Source organism: Homalodisca vitripennis, chromosome 6, assembly GCF_021130785.1.
Source record: "Homalodisca vitripennis isolate AUS2020 chromosome 6, UT_GWSS_2.1, whole genome shotgun sequence".
In the NCBI taxonomy this organism is placed as follows: Eukaryota; Metazoa; Arthropoda; class Insecta; order Hemiptera; family Cicadellidae; genus Homalodisca; species Homalodisca vitripennis.
In genome coordinates this window covers 121660796-121681955 of record NC_060212.1, presented here as the reverse complement: position 1 = coordinate 121681955, position 21160 = coordinate 121660796, and the positions used below count along the sequence as shown (strand labels likewise).

The window sequence follows — 21160 nt, the reverse complement described above, 5'->3', positions numbered from 1 at the left end:
AGATCTTTAAAAGAAGTGATATATTAAATAAATAAATCAATTAAAACAAATCAATTAATTAATTAAAAACTAATTACAACACAGATAAAAGAATTTCCTAAGATCAACAACAATTATCTAATTTATGACTAATCCTAAAAAACTCATCCACTTCATAAAGTGGGTGTTCCAAAAGGAAAAATCCAATTTGTCTTTTGAAAATACCAAATGGCAGTGATCTTAATCCATTTGGCAGTGTGTTCCATAATTTTGGTCCAAGAGATAATGTTGCTAATGAATATTGTTTGGAAATCAGTTTTTTGGTTACAATATTGTTTGCGCCCCTTGTGTTATATTGGTGGATGTTTTTATATGTTAGGTTTACATAAAGGATCAAAGCCTCTTTTGCAAATTTTCATAGTTAAATAATGTTTATTTTTAAATTGGTTAATCTGAAAGCACTTTCACCTAATCATGAGCCAAAACTGGGAACATCTAAGGACTACTAAAAAAATTCACAGTTAGACACAGATTTTCAGGGTAGGATTAAAAAATGTTTAAATAGTTTCTTTAGATAGACCAGCATCTAAGAGATAAAATAAACAAAAAATTCACCTAAATCGCTCTGATGATTCTAAAGATTTTCTGATAGTAATGAATAAGTGGTATCTGGATTTAATAGATATTGGATATGGTCAATGGTTTAAGTACCTGGCTTTGGCGAATTCTTGTATCGCTGCGTCCAATCCCCAGTTGAGCTCTTCTATCATAAATGCTACCAACAGAAACCCGGTCCGGTTGAAACCATGGGTACAGTGAACACCTGCAGCAGTCAGACATACTGTGAGTATAGACTATTTCTAGGAATATAGCGAGTTACACCACACTTACCAGTGTATTCTAAAAATAAAGGTTAGAATGTTTTACATGGACATGAGCCCTGAAAATGCTTCTTTTCACACTGATAGGATACCAAAGATAACCTACTAATATAGGTTTTTTTTTTTTTATAAAAGGAGAAGCCGATCCCCTTTATACCTTACCAGACAGGTTTTGTCTGTTATTCCTGTAAAATTATGAAACATTATACGATATATAAGTATACATTTATAATTATAACATGTATAAGGTCATAATTTTCCAAGATCGCCAAACATAAACATTATTGTCGGTTTTGTAATTTTTTCTGCGTAGATTAAAATGTTTTTGAAGAGTATTTCATTTTCAGCATTTTAATTCTGGATGTAATTTATTAGTCTTCTGATTATAACTCCAAAATTATTCAGAACAATTACCAACTAAATTAACTGAAGAGAACAGTGTAAAAATAAATTTTTTATATACCATAACACATTATTGAATTCCACTTTCAAATTTGAAAACAAAGTAATATTTACAAAAAATTAATGTGTTAAGATTGTTATAAAGAAATTTTACACGAATCTGTGAAAAAATTGTGTTAAGGCTATATTAAGATTAATTTTATGGTTGAAGTAGTTAGAAAAACATTTGTTATTGTATATAACACAAAGAAATTCTAAGGCTGTCTTTCTCATGTAATGCTGAAAGACCTACCTTATTTTTCTTTTTAAGAGCACCTAGTTATGGTTTTCAATTAAATTGCAGACCATCGGATGCAAATTATTAAAAATTTTATTATTAAATTGTAACAATAGATTATTCTTAGAACTCTTTCAAAATGGTAAAAATGTTTGACATGTATAAACTGACTAACATCTGGTACAAACTAACAAGTGCCAAGAAAATCTTAACTAAAAGCTTACAAATTTGAAGATACACCTAGACAGCAACTACCTACTCTTAATTCACTTCAAAATTAAGTAAGAGTCTAGCCCGTCCGGAGGAACATAAGCTACAACTAGGGGTTAACTAATACCTTTTTATTCATATTAAACCTAGTTATAACTTTAAAAAGTAAAGCACTAGCAACAACTACTTTTATCCATTATTTGGATGGTTTCAGGTAACGTAACTTAAGTAAAAATTATCAGAAAAAAAAACGTGTCATGACAAAAATTAATTTATATTTGATAGATAACCTGTCATATACCATACTAAATATGGACAAATAAATAAAATTATAAATCAATTAAGGAAATTTTAGTAAGGATTAAAACTAATAGTTTGGAAAATTTAATTTAATTAAAAAAGTGGCTTTAATAAAACATTGTAGGACAAAAATAATAAATCACATATCATAAGACCACACTGAAAGACTTACCTATTATGTCTAGAGGACTCTTGCTGATGAAGTTCTTGCAGACTTTAATGAACAACTGAGTCTGTTCCTCAGAGGGAGTCTCTCCGTGGCCTCGACATTGGAGTTTGAAGTATTTCACCTCTTTATCCTCTCCTTGGGCATATTTTATTTCATTTTGGTCGTAAAAGCGGTTTGTATTTGTTAAGTCTACCCATAACCCTATTTGAATCTGAAAATGATAAAAAAACATTAGCGTCATCATGCATTTAAACAAAAATGTGAGAAACTGATCCCAATAATCTGCTCTAAGTACAACTTATGAACAGCTACAAACTGTGGAAAGGTTGTAATGGATATAATATTGAAATGAAGGCAATTGCACAAGTGGCATGCAGTAACATGACACATTTTCACATGCCTAACATGTATTGACCTTTGTGATCAAACCATCTTGTCTAAACGTGTGGAAAAATATAAATCATCCCTTCACGTTATTTGACCATGAAACAGTAACGACAAGTGGATAAAATTATTTTGGGAGAGGAATTCTACGAAGAAGAGTTGACACATATAGTGTATAAGTAAGCTCAATCCCCTTGTAAATAGTTGGACCACAGTGATAGGTCCTATATATGAAATGCAAAGAACCCAGATGTAGGATGGAGGCAGAATTTGTAACTTACAATCAAAATAAAATTGATCATGATGTTCATTATACATCCAGTAACTTTATATACCAATTATGTTAAAAAAGTAATGGAAATTTTCATTTTTGGTAAAATATTTATTTATTTGCTCGTCTACATCAATGTTAACAACTTCAAAATAGTCCCCATTAGATACTACGAACTTGTGCCAGCGCTTCTTCCAATCCTCGAAACACTTCTCAAACTTTATCTTTGGGATAGCCTTTAGCCCTTTCAGCGATGCACCTTTAATGTCATCTATGCTTGTTTTTACCCACTCCCCCTAAGGGTAAGATTCTTTATTTTTAGGACATAAAAAGTCACATAAAGCCATGTCTGGAGAATAAGGGGGCTGGGGCATCATTAAAGTACTGTTTTTGGCCAAAAATTCACTAACAAACAATAAAATGTGAGCAGGTGCATTGTCATGGTGCAAAGCCACGAATTATTTGTTACAAATCTGGGTGATTTTCAGATTGCTTCACGCAAACAGCGTTGAACTTGCAGGTAGTACTCCTTATTGACCATTTGACCTTGTGGCAAGAATTCATGATGCACTATGCCATTAAAATCAAAGAACACAGTGAGCATAATCTTCATGTTCGACTGCACTTGTAGGACCTTTTTTAGTTTTGGCAATCTAGATTGCCTTCACTGCGATGATTGAACCTTAGTTTCGACATCACATCTGTAAACCCATGTTTGGTCACCTGTTATAACACGTTTCAGTAATTGTGCGTTTTCGTTGATTTTATTAGTGACTCCTAAACAACTTCCATTTACTACTGTTTAGTTCAAAATTTATTAACCATATCTTCTACTTTTTTCACATTTTCATCAGGTGTTGATATGCTGGGGCATCCAGAGCATTTGTTATCTTCCATGTTTTCACGGTTATCTTTGAAAAGTTTATACCACTCATAAACCCTTGTTTTACTCATGGCACTCACCATATGCCTTTGTTAACATTTCCACACTTAACACTTCATTTTATTTTCCACACAAAATTTAATATAAATTATTGGTTCCATTTTTTTTAACAGACAAAAATCACAGAGTTCATACAACACGTCTAATTTTAGCAGCTTCCACTAAAAAAACAAACAATGAATACAGCTGGAAATTTTATAATACTTCAGAAGCATGATTACCAATAGAATAAAAGAGAATCTTGATAACTGGACTCTCCAACCCGCAAAACATTAAAGACTGCAATATCTGTACAAATAGATTAATAAATAGAGAAAGAGAAAAAGTCAATACAGATCAAAATTGCTTTGATACAGATAACTAAAATTCTGATAACTTGAGTTATATATGTGGCCTCAACCAGCATATTTCTGTTTAAATATGTTTCATCATCCTGCTATTTGAAGTGTGAGTGTAAACTTAAACATAAATAAAATTAAAACTTTAAAAACGAACACATATAAACCCTCACGCTACTACAGTATTAATACTTTACTCTGAAATTGTTACAATAACATTTGGTCCTATTCAACTAATAAGCATTGAATTAAAACTGGCTCAAATCTTTATTCTTGACATTTGGATTTAAAAGATTTGCTCTAAGACTTATTTCATCAACAAGTTCTATATATAGTGTAATCTTAAATGGAAGTTCAGCTTGATTACATAAAAATATTTAAATTTTGAAGATGCATCACTAAGTTTGATTAATGATGTAAACCCAATCCATGACTATAGTTCAAAGGCAATACATATAGTGCGGTAATGCAAGATTTAGTACTCATGCTCTCTATTAACCTAAAAAAAATAGGGCAAACAAGATTTCACTTACCTTATAGCTTTTCATGGAGAGAAAGAGCATGGATGGGGGGAATCTATCGGCTTCCGGTACTTGGTCATCATATCTACTATCCAGTGGGGTTTTGAATGCTAAAAATTTATCACCTAATAATTTTGAAGACTTTCGAGGGCATTTTAACCATCTTCTTGGAATAGGGCCAGGACTTCTGTCATGGTATTGGCTCATGATCCTATAATTGACAAAAATACATTACTCCACATCCCAATTCCCCAGTGAAAACTTTGTTGTAATTAAATATTTTATAACTAACAATATATATATATATATATTATTTATTTTATATATATATATGCATATACATATACATGCATATAAATACGTGTATATGTGTATATGCATGCAATAGGATACTTTCAACCAAATCTCTCTCTCACAAAACTAAAACTAGAATATACAAAACAATTATATGTCCAGTGCTTTTGTACAGATCCGAAACGTGGAGGCTAAATAAGAAGGATGAGAAAAAGCTTCTAGTTTTCGAGAATATAATTCTACGTAAAATTTATGGGCCATCATATGAACAAGGGGTATGGAGAAGAAAACATAATAGAGAAATCAGGGAGCTCTACAGTAGTACGGATGTAATAGGAGAAATAAAGTGCAGAAGACTCCGTTGGGCAGGCCATGTTTTGAGAAGAGAAGAGGAATGCAAACTGAAGAGGGTAATGTACGGAAACCCAGAAGGAAGATGGCCCCGGGGGAGACCAAAAGTGAGATGGTGGAACCAGGTGAAGGCTGATATGGAGAAGATGGGCGCTTCAGAGGAAGATGCAGAGGACCGTTTAAGATGGAGGAGCTTTGTTGGTGCGGCTAAATATCACCTCCGATATAAATGGCCCTGGGAGTAAGTAAGTAAGTATATATATATATATATATATATATATATATATATATATAAATGTATATAATATATAGCAAATTGTAGTTGTAATACTACACATGTTTACAAACATTGTAAAAAACTATAGTTATAAAAAAAACATGTCACCATGAAATTCGTAAAATTATATCAATCAATCAATCATCTTTATTTACAGTTACATTAAGAAACGTATTGGCGTCAAAATATATGTATGTAACTTAGTTATTCTAACACTAGCTTCACAGTTATGTCTACATCTACCTAGCTCTCTAAACATGTTATACTAGTCTTCCTACTAGTCACGAACCCTTCACCTACCTCCAGATTAAATCTATTATAATTATTTAAGATGGGATGGTAATAGTAGGTATATTATGACCGTATCAAGGTTACATTATCAAAACACTAACAAGGTTATCTAAATATCTAAACAATTTTGATACCAATTCATAGATATAAGGCATTTTATATCTAGTAACAAACTAATTAGTATATCTTCAGATCTGCAACCAGTAAAGTAAGGTGTTCCACAGGGATCAATATTAAACCTTTGCTCTGTTTAACCTATCTGAAGGATATTAATAATATTTTAACTTATAGGGAAAACAATCAACTTTACCTTTATACTGATGATTCATATCTAAAACTAACACCAAACATATTAAAACAAATTTAAAAAAATCTTTTGTGGGACTGGAAAATATCAACGATTACTCAAAAAGTTACAATTTGTTATTAAACACACTAAAAACTAATTTCATCAAAGTCAGAACAGTTCAAAACAAAAATCTTTTAAATTCAATCATTATGATCGGATCACAAGTGATAGAGAATAAAAGCATGTGCTTCATTCGTCTCACATTAGATCAAAATTTAAATTAGGATGGGCATGTAGATAAGGGTTAAAGAAAATTCAACTCTTTAATTTAGGTGCTAAATAAAATATCAATTTACTATGGAGTACCAAGATTAAGGCAAAGCCTATTTACTTTGTCTAGATTCACTCTCACATGTTTTTTAGAACTATGTAGAAAATGATTTGAAGAGCTTTTTAAACATCAAAAAGTCCATAAGAATTAGAGAATGCGGATTGTGTATGTGGATGTGCGCGCGTGATAGTATTTAATGAAGGAGGATTAGCAGACGACTCTTGAAAGGGCCACTTTACACACGGAAGAGGTCTCGGAGATAGAGTTTATCCACTCCAGCATCCTTAGCAGAGGACTGTTCCTTGTGTAGTTCGTTGAGATGACTGGTTTTACAAAGAAATAACATGATGTTATTTTGGCTGGAATTCTAAATGTGATTCTCTGTAGAAGGTCGGGGCAGTTCACCTTCGAGTTGACCCAAGCAGTGTAAGAACATGATGTCATAAACAGTGCATCTTCCCTCAAGAGATGAAACATTGAGAAGACTAGCAGTATCAAGCAAGGGTGTGTCAACATATTTGAACCCAAGATGAGTACCCACAAGGTGGAAGACACGATTTGAACCTTTTCGAGATCAGATTTTAGGTAGGCGTGAGTGATGAAGAACCTAGATGAAACTACTACAGGTGCTCCACATGAGGTCTGACAAATTAATCTTTTTAGACGAGATTTATTTACCAGGAACCAAAATAAACTTCATTATTAGAAAGAACAGACTTTATTTGACTTGTTGTGAAAATTTGATATCATTATGATGGTCAAGTAGATAGGGACAGAGTGGCCTCTTCACAAACATCAGATTCAGATCTTTATTGTCATTAGGCAACAATGGTGCAATAGACATGGTCAAATTTTTACAATTATTGTCAATTATTACAACTTAAAAATCTTTCATACTCTTACAACAACTCTCTATCTTGTAACATGGACTCATAAAAAACTGTCAACAAGCAGATTATACAGTACTACAACAATTATTTAACAAAGATAAATCAACAACATCAACATAACAAGATTAAAACAAAAGATCAACAAATACACACAAATAACAAGGTAATAAATAGAATAATAAATACTTAATATTAATTAAAAAATCAACAACTAAACACAAAATAACAAAATAATAAATAGAATAATAAATACTTAATATTAAAATCTTAAGTCACTAATATCACAGACCAGGTACTCATCAATGCTGTAAAAACACTTTTCTTTTAGCCATTTGCTTAGAATAATTTTAAACCTATTAATACTAACTTCCCATGCACTTTCAGGTAACTTATTAAATAATTTAATTTTCATGTATATATGGCTCATTTTTTGTTTTCTGTAGCCTTACAGAGAATTGGTCAAGCATATGTCTCTGCCTTGTACTATAATTATGTACATCTTGACGGTTTTGATAATTACTTAAATTTTCTTTAACATTCAGTACACAGTCATAAATATACATACATGGTAAGGTCATAATTTTAAGTTCTTTAAAAAATGGTAAGCACGAATTCCTATCACTTACATTTGTTATAACTCTTACAGCTTCTTTTGCCATATAAAGCTCTTTGTGATTTCATTACTGCCTCCCCAAAGTGTTATTCCATAGTTTAAGTTACTATGAAAGAATGCATAGTAAGCTCTTATGAGACTCTCTAAACTTACACAATTTCTCAATTTACGGAGCAAAAAAACCACTCTTGATAATTTTGTGCAAAGCTGGTTGACATGACTTGACCAGCTAAGGGTACTATCCAAATATAGCCCAAGCAACTTTACCGGCCTAAAAATTTACGATATATGTCACTATTTAGAGAGAGAATACAATTTGTTCAGTTTTGTTCTTGTTTACTGATAAACAGTTTGCCTGAAAACCACTCAAGTGCTATCCTCATAGAGTGTTCTTGCTCCGTTATGAGGTTTTTAAGATTATGTTGTTTATTAATGAATGTTGTGTCGTCAGCATATAAAACAGAAAAACATGGCATACTATAAGCAAAATCATTAATTGCAACTATAAAATAAAAAAAGGCCCAAGTACAGAACCTTGAGGGATCCCAATTTTTTACATTTTTAAATTCAGATTTATCATTACCTTGAACAACCATTTGTTTTCCTATCACTAAGGTATGACTTAAACAACTCAATTCCTTATTTCTTAATTCCGTACACATGTAACTTCTTTATTAACAGTTCATGAGAAAGACAATCAAAGCCTTTGACAAATAATAGTGTGGCACATGTAATACTTTTTTCTTCAAAATTAAACAATATATTTTCAACAACTTTTTCTACAGCCTTGATTGTATTTAGTCCTGGCAAGAAACCAAATTGCTCTTTACAAAGGAGTTTGTTATGGTGGAAAAAAAATGTATAATTGCTCTTTGATACAATACTCAAATATCTTACTAAATATAGGTACAAGAGATATTGGCCTATAATTTTTCTGGAGATTTTTTATCACCCTTTTTTAAAGATAGGTTTTGTTTTTGTAACTTTAAGAGCTAATGGAAATACACCTTGTTCCAACATTAAATTATAAAGTATAGTTAAAGGCTCTACTATTATGTGTATAATCTTCTTAACAAGAGTATTAGAAAAACCATGTAAGTCTTGACTATTTGAGGAGCTGAGTTTGTTGACACAATATAAAACATCCTTTACAAGAATATATTTCCACTTAAAATGAGGTATTACACTTCCATGTCCTATAACATAATCGTTAACCCATTTCAAATAGCGTGACTGTAATTTAAAGAGGTTAAATCTGTATTACTAATTTGGGAGGCAACTTTGATAAAATAGTTATTGAAATCATTAGATGGAATTTGCACGTCATGCATTTTTACTTCATTATTACTCTCAGACCTTATTACCCTCCATGCTGCCTTACATTTATTTGTTGAACTATTAATATAGTGTTCATTTGCTGATATCTGAGCTTGTTTTATTTGTTTTTTGTACTCATGTTTAGCTGAGTCATATGCTCTCAAGATCCCTTTCATATGACAGTCCCTTTACTACTCTTAAAAAACATCATATAAGTACATAGTATAGTCCCTATTTTTTTTTAATTCAGGTGTAAACCACTTAACTAATGGTTTGCCTTTAAATGAGTTAGAATTAACATTTTTTACAACGCAGCATTCTTCATAAGAAGTTGTCAGCAGTTTAATAAAATAAGCAAAAGCATCGTCAACATTATCATACCTGGCCAAAATTTGCCAATTTATCTCCAGCAGCTTTTCTTTATATTTCTCTAAAGCAGTAGAATTCAAAACTTTAACCTTGTGTACTGTATTTGGAGCTTTAATTGATACAAAGATGTACTATCATAAAATAGAGCAAAAACACCATCATGATCGGCCAAGTCAGGTTGTAGTACATGATATTTTACACTATTTTTTGGCTTGTCCGTTATAATATTGTCCAGGCAAGCATTGTAACGTGTACACTGTGTATTAAGACAATATAAATTATAAGATCTTAAACAAGTTAAGGAATGATACAGTTTGAAGATTTTCTTTTCATTATGTCAATGTTAAAGTCTCCTGTTAGAATTAAGTTATTTTTATATTTATCAAATAAAAATTTAAGAAACTTTCCAAGTAAAAAAAAGAAAAAGATGAATATTTGAATCAGGAGTGCGATAAAATTGTTGCAACAACTGTATTTTACTGAAGGTATAAATATAGTTGAGACTTCAAAAACATTATTGGAACAAAAAGTATCTACATTAATAACTTTAAAATCTATACCTTGTTTAACAAAAATACTGCATCCTCCTCGAATATAAGGAAGTTGCCTACAAAAAACAGCTGGCTAAATTATAACCCTTTGGTACATACAAAGAGGTTTCATCTCCATTTAACCAGTGTTCATTTAGTGTTAAAATGTCACAACTTAATTTATCGAGCCATAGTTCTAACATTCCTATTTATTCCTAATCGACTGAATGTTTTGGTGGTATACACTAAATGCTAGCCTAGTCACATCGGAGACTGAGGTGCTTCTTGGATTTTCGTTTTCCTGAAACAGGTTGCTCCAACATTATTTTGAAGCTGAGGTTCCGGTGTTGATGTAAAAAGATCTGGTTTCCTCCTTCAATGCATAATTTATTCTCTCTGCTAACCATTGTTTTCCTTTAAAATTTAAATGTAAGCCATGACGAGTATGTAGATGTCTGGCTGATTTACTTGCTTCCACTAGAGTAGTATTAACATACTTATCACTAAGTTCTTTCAGAAGTTTATTAGTCTTTTTTAATTTCTTCATTGACACAAGACCACTCTTCTAGATCATACCTAAGAGGCAAGTCAACCAAGACTATTTTAGCATCATTAGTTTTGTCGAGAGAGTCTCTTTAATGCATTCAACTGCAGCCTGAGCCTCATTTACAGCAACATCGTTGGTTCCTGATATTATCACAAGCACATCGTCCTGGGTTAACTTTTCTCCTTCTATATTATGATAGGCTAATACTTGTCTAGTTCGTCCACCTGGTTTTACAAAGCCTACTGCCTCATACTCATCTTGACAGTTGTTTACGTTCCATGTCAAACCTTTTCCATGACTGTCTGCACACAGAAGAATTTTTTTCTTCTTGTTTACCGATTTGGCTACATCATTTCCGTTTGAGAGGTAGAAAACAAGAACCGATCACCACAATGACATGTAATTTTCAAAGGAAGTCAAATGAAGTCTGCTTTTTCTAATAATCTAGTTTGTTAGGTCCCCAGTTAGAAAAGATCTTCCAAAACTAGTGACCTCCGGTCCGGATAATACCAAAGTACCTTAAACAATATGTTAACACAAACCACAAACTAGAATAAGGTAGTATCATAAAAATGAAAGGTAAACAAAACCAAACCAGGTAACAGATGTGTGATAGCATGATAGTCGTTGCTCACTAACTTGACTATGAAATCAAAACAAATGTTGGATTCTAATATTGGTTATAAGAAAATTATTTGTGCTATCAATCATATAGTTAAAGCAATTTGTTCTTGGTTTAACTGACTTTTGAATTACTGGCCAACATTATTGTACACAATATAGAAATGACACCAAAGCACATAATCTATTTACAGTATCAATTCTCGATGTTTGCCACCTCAGTAGCATTATAAACTCAAACATTTATATTTACCAGTATTAGCCAGTATGGTAATCAGTTCATCGGTTGATTATCTTGACAGTTCTAATTTAAATAGGTGTATTGTTTTTAATATTGATACAAAGACTGGGTCTACATAGCCTACTCAACCCTTGTATTTAATGTCTAATTGTACATGGACATAGGTGAATAAATAAACTTTTCATCAAATACTGTATGATAACCAATGCTTATATGTTAAAAAGATGATAGCTAGCTTATTAATTTTCTTGAAAATATGTTTCGGTGTTTGTAATAGTAAACATTGTATAATATTACTCACACCACTTTTTAAGATATACATGATTAAGATTTTTGATTATTTCATCTGCAATGATTCCAAAACCTAGACGAGTTGAGAACAATGCATGGTATATGAACGGTCTTTGTGGGGTTGACGATTTTTTTGGCATAGGGTATGGGATGATGGCTTTGTATGAATTGTGATGGGAGAATGTCTGTTAATTTCATTCCAGTTTTTATTTAGGGTAAGGTACGATAAGCGGATCCGGTTTTTTATATCGAAGAATATAGTCATCGATACCTAATATTCCCATCTCAAATCCTATTAGACTATCAATCGATATAAAAGTACCTATAGTCCTCAATAACAATCATGTTTTAAATTAACCCTTTCAGTGCCAATGTCCGTATATACGGACATATCGTTTTATGTTTTTTTTATTGCCTTGTATATCAACCAATCAGGTTATACTTTTACTTGTTGTAAAGAGGAACATCTGTTTTACAATGAGGACACATCGATTTCATTCAATATATCGAATGTTATATCGGTAGTTACATCTGAACATCTGTGTTGTGAAGAGAAGCAGACAGCTGACAGAACTGGTGCGTCTAATAGTTCAGTTTGTTTTCATGGTTATGTTTGTTGACAGTTTGCATTTATATTACTTAGACGTGTTTTCATTAGTTATTTGTTCGTAAATGTTTTTTTTTTTTTTCATTTGAAAATGAACAGAGAAACACCGAAATCACCAGTAAGTGAAGGGACAGTTAGGCAACTTCTTGAAGAGGATTACATAAGTGATGATTTCGTGTCTGATGTTGAAAACATTGAGAGTGACGATAACAGCAGTGATATTTTTTCTGATGACACTGATGTTGACTCGGATTATGGGTACTTTGGGATTATACCGACCACACCCAGACATGAATCGTTATTTGACATTTTGCTTCTACTGATTACTAGATTAGCGTAGAAGAATATTTCGTCAATATAAAACAGGAATTGCCTTATCGCATACCCCTCCCCATCCTCAGACAGAGGTCAAAGTCGAGCAATCTAGTAGATAACGTGATTGCAGAGTCGCGCCGCCTGTTCAGCTGGTGCGTCGCTTTGTTATACCTCTTACATTTCTCCAAACACAAAAATTCAATAAAAACAAAAATTACCAAACTAAAACTAAACTATTTATTGAAAAAAACACTCAAAACTTGTTTTTATTCTTGATCACACTCCGCCACCCAAAATGCGAGTGCCTCCGGCCATCAGCGCGGGCTTCGGCAGCACCGAAGGAAAGAAAAACATCCCTCGAGATAGTACCTATCAGTAAAATATCAAATTCTAGAGGGGCTGATCAGAAATATAAATTGAATTGTAATGGAAAGGCAATTATGTACCGTGTAAATCATGTGATGCCGCGCGGCCTGCCGTAATCGGGATTCTCGAGAAAGATAAGATAACAGCGACAACAATACCGATCACAATACCTGGAAATGCTTGTAAGTTTGTAATTTTGTAATTAAAGAGTTGTTTATTCGTTCTATCATGTTTGTTTCTATAAATTTATATTGTTGTGTTCTTCATACTGGTGTGGTCGGTATAATCCCAAAGTACCGGATTACGTTCCTGAACATTCACTTGATCAACCAGGCCCTTCCCACACAATATTAGGTAATCCTAGACTAACACTCAGCCGCTTAACACGACCCCCTGTGTCGTCATCTAGCGATGACGAGGCTAATCCTAGCCCTAGTCCTACTCCACCACAAACTAGGCCTAGGGGAAGACCTAGAAAAGGCTTAGGAACATACCAAATGTTCAATCCAGTTCTGAAAGTGACTCAGAGGATGGTTCTGGGTGGGTAGATGTTGATGAAAACAATGACCAAGGATTCCAAAAGCCATTTGCCTTCAGAGAGGTTCCTGGGATCAAACATGCACCCCCTAGAAACTCTTCTCCCATGACATACTGGCAATTATTTTTCACAGTAGGATTATTGGATACTTAATGTAAAATACACAAACCAATATGGAAGAAATTTTTTAGCCAACCATCAACAGTCCCTAAAACCCAACAGCCGTGCCAAAAAATGGAACCTCGTTAGCTTATTGGAAATTCAGGCTTTCATTGCTGTTTTGATAAATATGGGCCTAAAGAAACAACCAACAATTTATAGTTACTGGTGGACAAGCAGTACATACCATATTTTTCAAGGATGTTCAACCGAAACAGATTTCAGGCGATTTTACAGTTTTTTCATATGGTTGACACAACTAATCTCGCTAAACCTGGCCAACCAAATTACAATCCTTGTGCTAGATTCGACCCCTTAGTTGACCATGTAAACCGTTTATTCAAACATTATTTTACCCCTAATAAAAATATTTCTATTGATGAAAGTATCATTGCTTCTAAGGCTCACACACAACTTAGACAATACATGCCGAAAAAACACCACAGATGGGGTATAAAACTTTGGATGCTTTGTGACGCGGTGACACATTATTGCTACAATTTTTTTGTTTACAGAGGATCGAAAGGAAGTGACAAAGACACTATTATGGAGAAAGGTTTAGGTTATTATGGTGTGGTGAAATTGTTGGAAATGGGCAATTTATTGAACCAGGCTATCAAATATTTATAGACAATTTTTTCACCTCACTCAAACTAGCTAAGTATTTATATACAAAATGTACAACTGTAATGGGAACTGTTCGTTCTAACCGAAAAGGAATACCCAAAGATTTACTGCCGACATTTGAAGTAGGAAAAACAAAATATAAGAGGAAAGATCATATGCTGATGATTAGGTTTAGAGAAAAGCAGTCGCAGAAAAAGCAAGTGCTTCTACTGTCTACAGATGACAAAGCAGGAAAAACTCAAAAAACCAAGAGGCGCGGCACAACATTAGCTGTCAGCAATAAACCAAACATAATCAGGAACTAAAATGCATTCATGGGAGATGTGGATGGCAATGACCAAATGTTATGTTCCTATATGGATGACCAAAGTCAATAAAGTACCTACTGGAAAAAAGTTACCTTCAGTAAATACTTCCCGCCGAAAAACGGGTTTTTATATGTTAGCGACAATCGGGACTATTTTTTCGGTGAAATTACGTTAACCTGTGTTAGTATGCAAAAAATTACGGCGATCGGAGCGGTAGTCGCTGATCTTAATATTTACCTTGAAATATTATCCTACGTATATTATTTTAGAGTGTTTACAGCTGTTGATATAGATTATTTAAGTTCATAGTTCAAAATAATTTATCAGTATCGATTGATTATATCGATGGTTATGATTAAGTAATATCGTTTGTCAATTTCAATATAAAAAACCAGGTCCGCTTATCGTACCCTACCCTTTATTTATTTTTAATTTCATTAAGAACCTCCTTTTTATTTTCTTATTTTACATAAATATAGATTATCATTTTTCAATGTAAAAAAGTAATGTGTACTGTGTAAAAAAGTATACTGTGGTTCTGTTTTACACTAAAAGTATCACTTATAAATGTATGGTTAGGTGTAAGAGAGGACTTAATAGTCCTAACCTTTATAGTCCTCACCAATTGAACATGTTTTCTTTGTGTTCAATAAAGACATTTTTTATTTCATTCCATCACTTTAACTTGTTAGTCTATCATCAGAAACTGCAAAGAGTATTAGTTGATCTTTTTTACTTAAATTACTAATGTAAATTAACCAAGTATTTGTACTGATGTAAGTTTAGAGAAATCTACGAAAAAATCTTGAATTATGTCAAACTAGTCCTAGGCCCGTTCATACTATTCTGGTTCCATAATGAAGACAAATTCTTAGACCTACCTTACAATAATGTGATTCCAAAGCGTAATTGAATTAAAGTTGTATAATTATAGCAATATGCTCATTTTGGATTCTTACATATTAACTAAAAACTGAATTTCTAAATGATCAAACTTCACACGTACATCACTAAATGATCACAACTTTTTTTGTGGGTAAGCAGACGCAAAACGTAATAGAGTGAAGTAAGAAAGAAACTCTACAGCTGACAGTACAATTGCAATCCAATGTTGCCAGACATATGTTATATAGCTAAAGACTTAAATACCCTATTATTAGGAAAATAATGAATGTAAAGCCACAAACGCAATACTTACATGTAACAATGATAAAATAATAAATATATTATACTGTCCTTACAAATTTACAAAAGTAGAACCATTTTATTTAAAAAATATTATAGTTTATTTTTCTATAAGTAAAATTTTACTAGGCATTATATTCTTTCCACGATTGTATTACGGGGGATTCAGATTAATATACTAAATTGTATATTAGTTTCTTAAACAGTACTAAATACTTTCCGTGTGTTATTTTTAAGCCGTGTTTGATTAATTCTAATGTACTGCGTAAATATTGGCTTTATCTACTAACTCTCTCCGATTCTAAAATGGTTCATTAAATTTAGAATCGGATATGGTTATTTTTAATACAATTTTTATTGCGTTAGTCAGTAGATAATGTTTGGATTTACCTAATCTGCCTCACTGATTCGCCGAATGAAAAACATCGATCAAGATAGTAGGTATACATCAAGTAACACTGCTTCCAGCAATAAGTACAACGCCTTCGGTGCTGCCATAGACTGAATTGCAAAATAATTTATTGTTACTTAAACATCAAAATATTTGTGATACTTAATTTTAAGAAATATAATGTGTAACATGGAAAAATTTATCATCCAAATACGGAAAGAATTGCTTTATTTATTCTTAAATATACGATTATTAAGGTATTAAGAATCGTAATTTCAAACTTGAAACATTGAGACGAATAAGAGCGAAGAGGGTTGGGGCCAGCCCGAAACCTGCCGTATCCTATTCCGATGTATTCAGTAACATCTTAGATGCATGAGTAAGCAATACTCTGTGATAATTTCAGTCAATTATTTGGAAGTGCACTAGATGCTAACAGGGAAGAAATGTGGCCGATTCTTATCCACTGCACTTGGGTGTGTGGGTTCTGCCTGTTTGTGGATTCAAAACTATCTGGACCCAGCCGCAGTCCCTATTTCCTAATATTATAACGCAAATCGTTATTTCTCAGAAATTATACTTAACTCAAATGGACAAATATAATTAAAATTCTAAGAAGAAAGCCTAATTAGGTCTAATGTTCAGTTTCAGTAACAATCGTAATCATTGAATCCAGATTAAAAACGGATAAAAACCAAGTAACTCAACTTTCTATTTTTATAATCATGAGATCATGATACTGCAACCATTTTGAACTGTAGTTTAAAGTATATGGGTGTTTAGATTATTGTATAATGAATGATGTTGTGTATTATTATGTTGAAGTCATTTTAGAAATAAAGTCCTGTCTTGCGTCAAATTACAAAATAAGATTTGGTGGAGGTAAATGGATAATATCCTCCATATGTTCTTCATCTTTGTTGAGACAAGAAACAAAATAAAGTTTTGATCCAATAAAAATTCTTACTCTCTCCATCTGCCTAGCAATGTAGGTACAACAACATACTCCATATTTTAAACAATAGTAGTAAAATATACTAGAACATCTGAACTAAATTAAAACTATCAGCTCAGTTCTAGATATTTTAATCAAACCATACAACGTTTGTAAAAGAAGAACTAACTCTTTACTAAGGGTAAAGTGGCATAAGGAAATCTAAACAATTTTTGCTCAAAATATTATAACACAATGAATATCCTCAGTCTGTAAAAAAACATAAAGAAATAGTAAGGTAAAGAAACATGCTGACTCAGATACAAACATTTGTGATTATAATAATATTTTATCTGGTGAAAATTTAAAAAAAGTAACATTGTGTGTTTGGTGCCCAAAATATGAAGGTTTTCAAGCCACACACAATTACAAGATGAACGTGAAATATTAACGTTTTGTCCAGTATATCACCTTAAAATATTTATTTACAGTTAAAACGTCTCTCAAGTAGACGTACGTACATGTTAAAACCTTTTGAATGCTAAGAACCGATGAAATCGGCTCGCGGGTATTTCCGTAAATCATCCTATTATGTTTGTTTCTGAAAAAGTTGTTGATTATTTTGTGGAACACTACTCTAATACCAAATTAAAAAATTCAGTCATAGAGATACTTTCTATTTTGAATGTTTGCACAACATAAAAAACATGCATACAATTAAACTCAAGAAGAAACCAAAAAATTTATTTGCAATGAACATTTACAATCTTGGGTTCCAACATATGACAGATAATTTATCGTTGGGTTCCCATTTTTACTATACATAACATCCTAATATAAATGTGATCTAATGAACAAAAAGAAAAACGTTGAAACGCGCTTTTGGCGTCGGTGCTTTCAGCCATTACCAATGGAATGCACAACCAGACTACAGATAAAGCAATATCAGAAATGTATTGCTTGAATTAAATCCACCTACAACTAATTCCATTGAAATGTATTACAATATGTCAACAATAGTTCAATACAATATATCAATAAATTTACCTGCAACACACACACACACACTTTATTCTGTACAAATATAAATCTAACATCAATGTATAATATAGAAAGCTATTCCAAAGTACAATGATATGAAAAGTTATACAGTATAATATATTTTGCTAAGCGTAAACGTTCACTTGTCTATTCATCACTTTCCATTTTAAGCAGCCAACCAAGTATGTAAGGCTTAGCAATGTAAATGTTTTTAAATTTTAGCAGTTCTATAGGGATTTGATTTGATAAACTAAAAACTAAAGTGATAAACCATTAAATTTTGTTTTTTTTTATTATAAATTTTAACATGCGTTTTTATTGAAATAAATTTATAAAGTTATAGCCTACTTTCTCACCTACACAATAAAAAGAAAATAATCTCATTATGTTTATTTTTTAATAAGTTAAGAATTATATGGCTGAACACTAGAAAAACACCAAAAGAGTACTTCGTTGGCCTAATTGTAAAACCTCATAACTCCCAAATATGGCGATTTTGGGTTATTATTTTCGTTAGGTTGCTATTGGTGATTTCTACACACCTAGGTATGTCTCTTAACTCCAAAAATACTGTGAATATAGAAAAGGGAAATTTCAAACCTCGTATCTTTTAATAGGGAATTTTGTTTTTTGCAAACCTGCTAACTTCATGTGCTTGTGTGTTAAAACCATAGGCATGCTCAGAGTGCCGTGTCAGTGCTGTCAGTTTGTTTATATTTCTGGTGTAAAACGTATTGTCTTGAACCTTTGGAAACCTACTAAAGGAAGTACTGTAAGTAGAACTTTATGAATATTATGAAGCTTATATTACAATCATAGTTATTAAGTACTTCATTTAAATTAAAATGTTTATGGTGGAGTTACAATGTTTTACCACTTCAGCATTTTGAGGTTATGAAATGCAAATTTCGGAGTTTACCAGTTTATAGTTATTAATTATTTCCTCGTAATTGTTAGTGTATTACAGGTTGTAGAAGGCATTAAACATAACTCTAAATAGATAATTTAACCCGTCTTGCCCTTAAGTTGTTAAAAACCAATAAAGTTACTAATAAAATCAGAGTTACGTGTTTTGTCAGTATCTGATTCCTGGAGTTACGTGTTTTGCAAATAATCACACTGTTGGAGTTACAAGATTTGTTTATAAGAATCCGTAGAGACAGATACTTGTTGTGGAGTTACAGGACAAGGAACACAATCGTTATTTCAAATGCCAGAAACCTGATTGAAACATTTTGTTCCAGATGGCCTCACGAGGTAAACTTATATTAGATATTTTTAAAAAAAGGCAGAAAAAAAATCAACACAAAGTGAAGACCCCTCAAATGGTTGTCAAAAGCCATCAGAATCAACATCAAGCACTAAACATGAATATGCAAAAAAAATGAGGTTATTCCTCCGGAAATTGAATGCCAAGTTAAAAATACTTTGATTAACGAAACATTGGACATAGAATGTCAAGAAGAGAATACCTTGTTTGATGAGGCATTGGTCAATGAATGCCAAGCTGAAACAACTTTTATTGACGAGTCATTGGAAATTGAATGTCAAGTGGAAAATAATCTTTTGAACGATGCATTATCAGCCAGTTTCTTATATTGCAATCAGATGGTTCTCTTTTACAAGTAGAAGATAACAGAACAGAAACTGAGGATCTTCATAACATTTTAAGTGACTTTAACCTTCAGTTCGAATGAAATATTAGATACAGCACAAAGTTTATTTAATGGTAATGAAAGACCCCATAGCATGTTGGACAACATGATACTACAAATGAGGAATTTGAACTATTCAGTTTGAGGGGTGAAGCTCATAATGACAATGGGATGATAGAAAATCTACTTGAAATTAATAGTAAAGTTGTGCCGAAAAGCATAGTACCTCAGGAAACAAATAAATATGACAGATGATACTCATGATAATGAGATGATAGACAATTTAGTTGAAACTAATCAAGACGTTCTGCATCAAAGCATAATACTTCGAGAAATAAATGAACATCAGCAACCTGGTGAAGCTAATTCTAATGATGCCAATGAAAGTGACGTTAAAACGATGTTAAACGACAGTCAACGTAGCAGGAGAAAAAGGCACATGGTGAAAGAGGATGATTGGGGAGTATAAAAAGGCAAAGTTGTTGAGGGAAAAAAGGAAAAACAGTACAAAGGGAGGAAGTTAGTAAATGGAAAAAATAAATTTTGTCGTAACTAAGCCACCAAGAGAAATAAAAGATGTCAGATGCAAATGTAAAAAAGTGCAAAATTTTACTGCAAATCCTTAACAGACAATCAGAGAAAGAAACATTTTTAATGAGTTCTGGGAATTATCCTGGGAATCTAAAAAATGTTATGTCAAAGGGTTAACTGAAGTACGTTTGACTGGGAGGGCAAGAGACAGAAAAGAGGAAGGTAAATCAAGGAGAAAATTCTCTCATGAGTTTTATATTTCACTGTAGATAACAAAAAACAGCGAGTTTGCAGGAGCACCTTTTTGGCTACGATAAATATCGGAGAATGGACCTTACTTAACTGGATTAAAGAAAAAAGTAATTGTGATCATACCAGTGTTGAGAGCAATGAAGATGATATTGGTAATGAAGAAAATGGCGTCTCTAGCTCCAGACCTAAAAGTAGAGCAATTGAAACCAATGGTAAATCAAAACGAGAAGAAACTTACCAAAAGGCATAACGCAATGAAAGAGTTTTTTGAATCACTACCACAGGTAGAGAGCCATTATTGTAGGGCATCATCTAAGAAACTTT

The 21160-nt window shown here is 32.3% G+C and overlaps 1 protein-coding gene across 1 annotated transcript in view; it reads right to left on the bottom strand.

The window, feature by feature from the left end:
- Positions 1-15900, bottom strand: part of LOC124364860 (mRNA-capping enzyme) — a 42357-nt gene extending 26457 nt beyond the window's left edge. Inside the window, 4 exon segments of the mRNA XM_046820652.1 lie at positions 691-802; positions 2222-2429; positions 4688-4886; positions 15729-15900. Coding sequence (XP_046676608.1) covers positions 691-802; positions 2222-2429; positions 4688-4882 — 515 coding nt within the window. The 5' untranslated portion in view covers positions 4883-4886; positions 15729-15900.
- Between the last annotated feature and the right edge of the window lie 5260 nt (positions 15901-21160).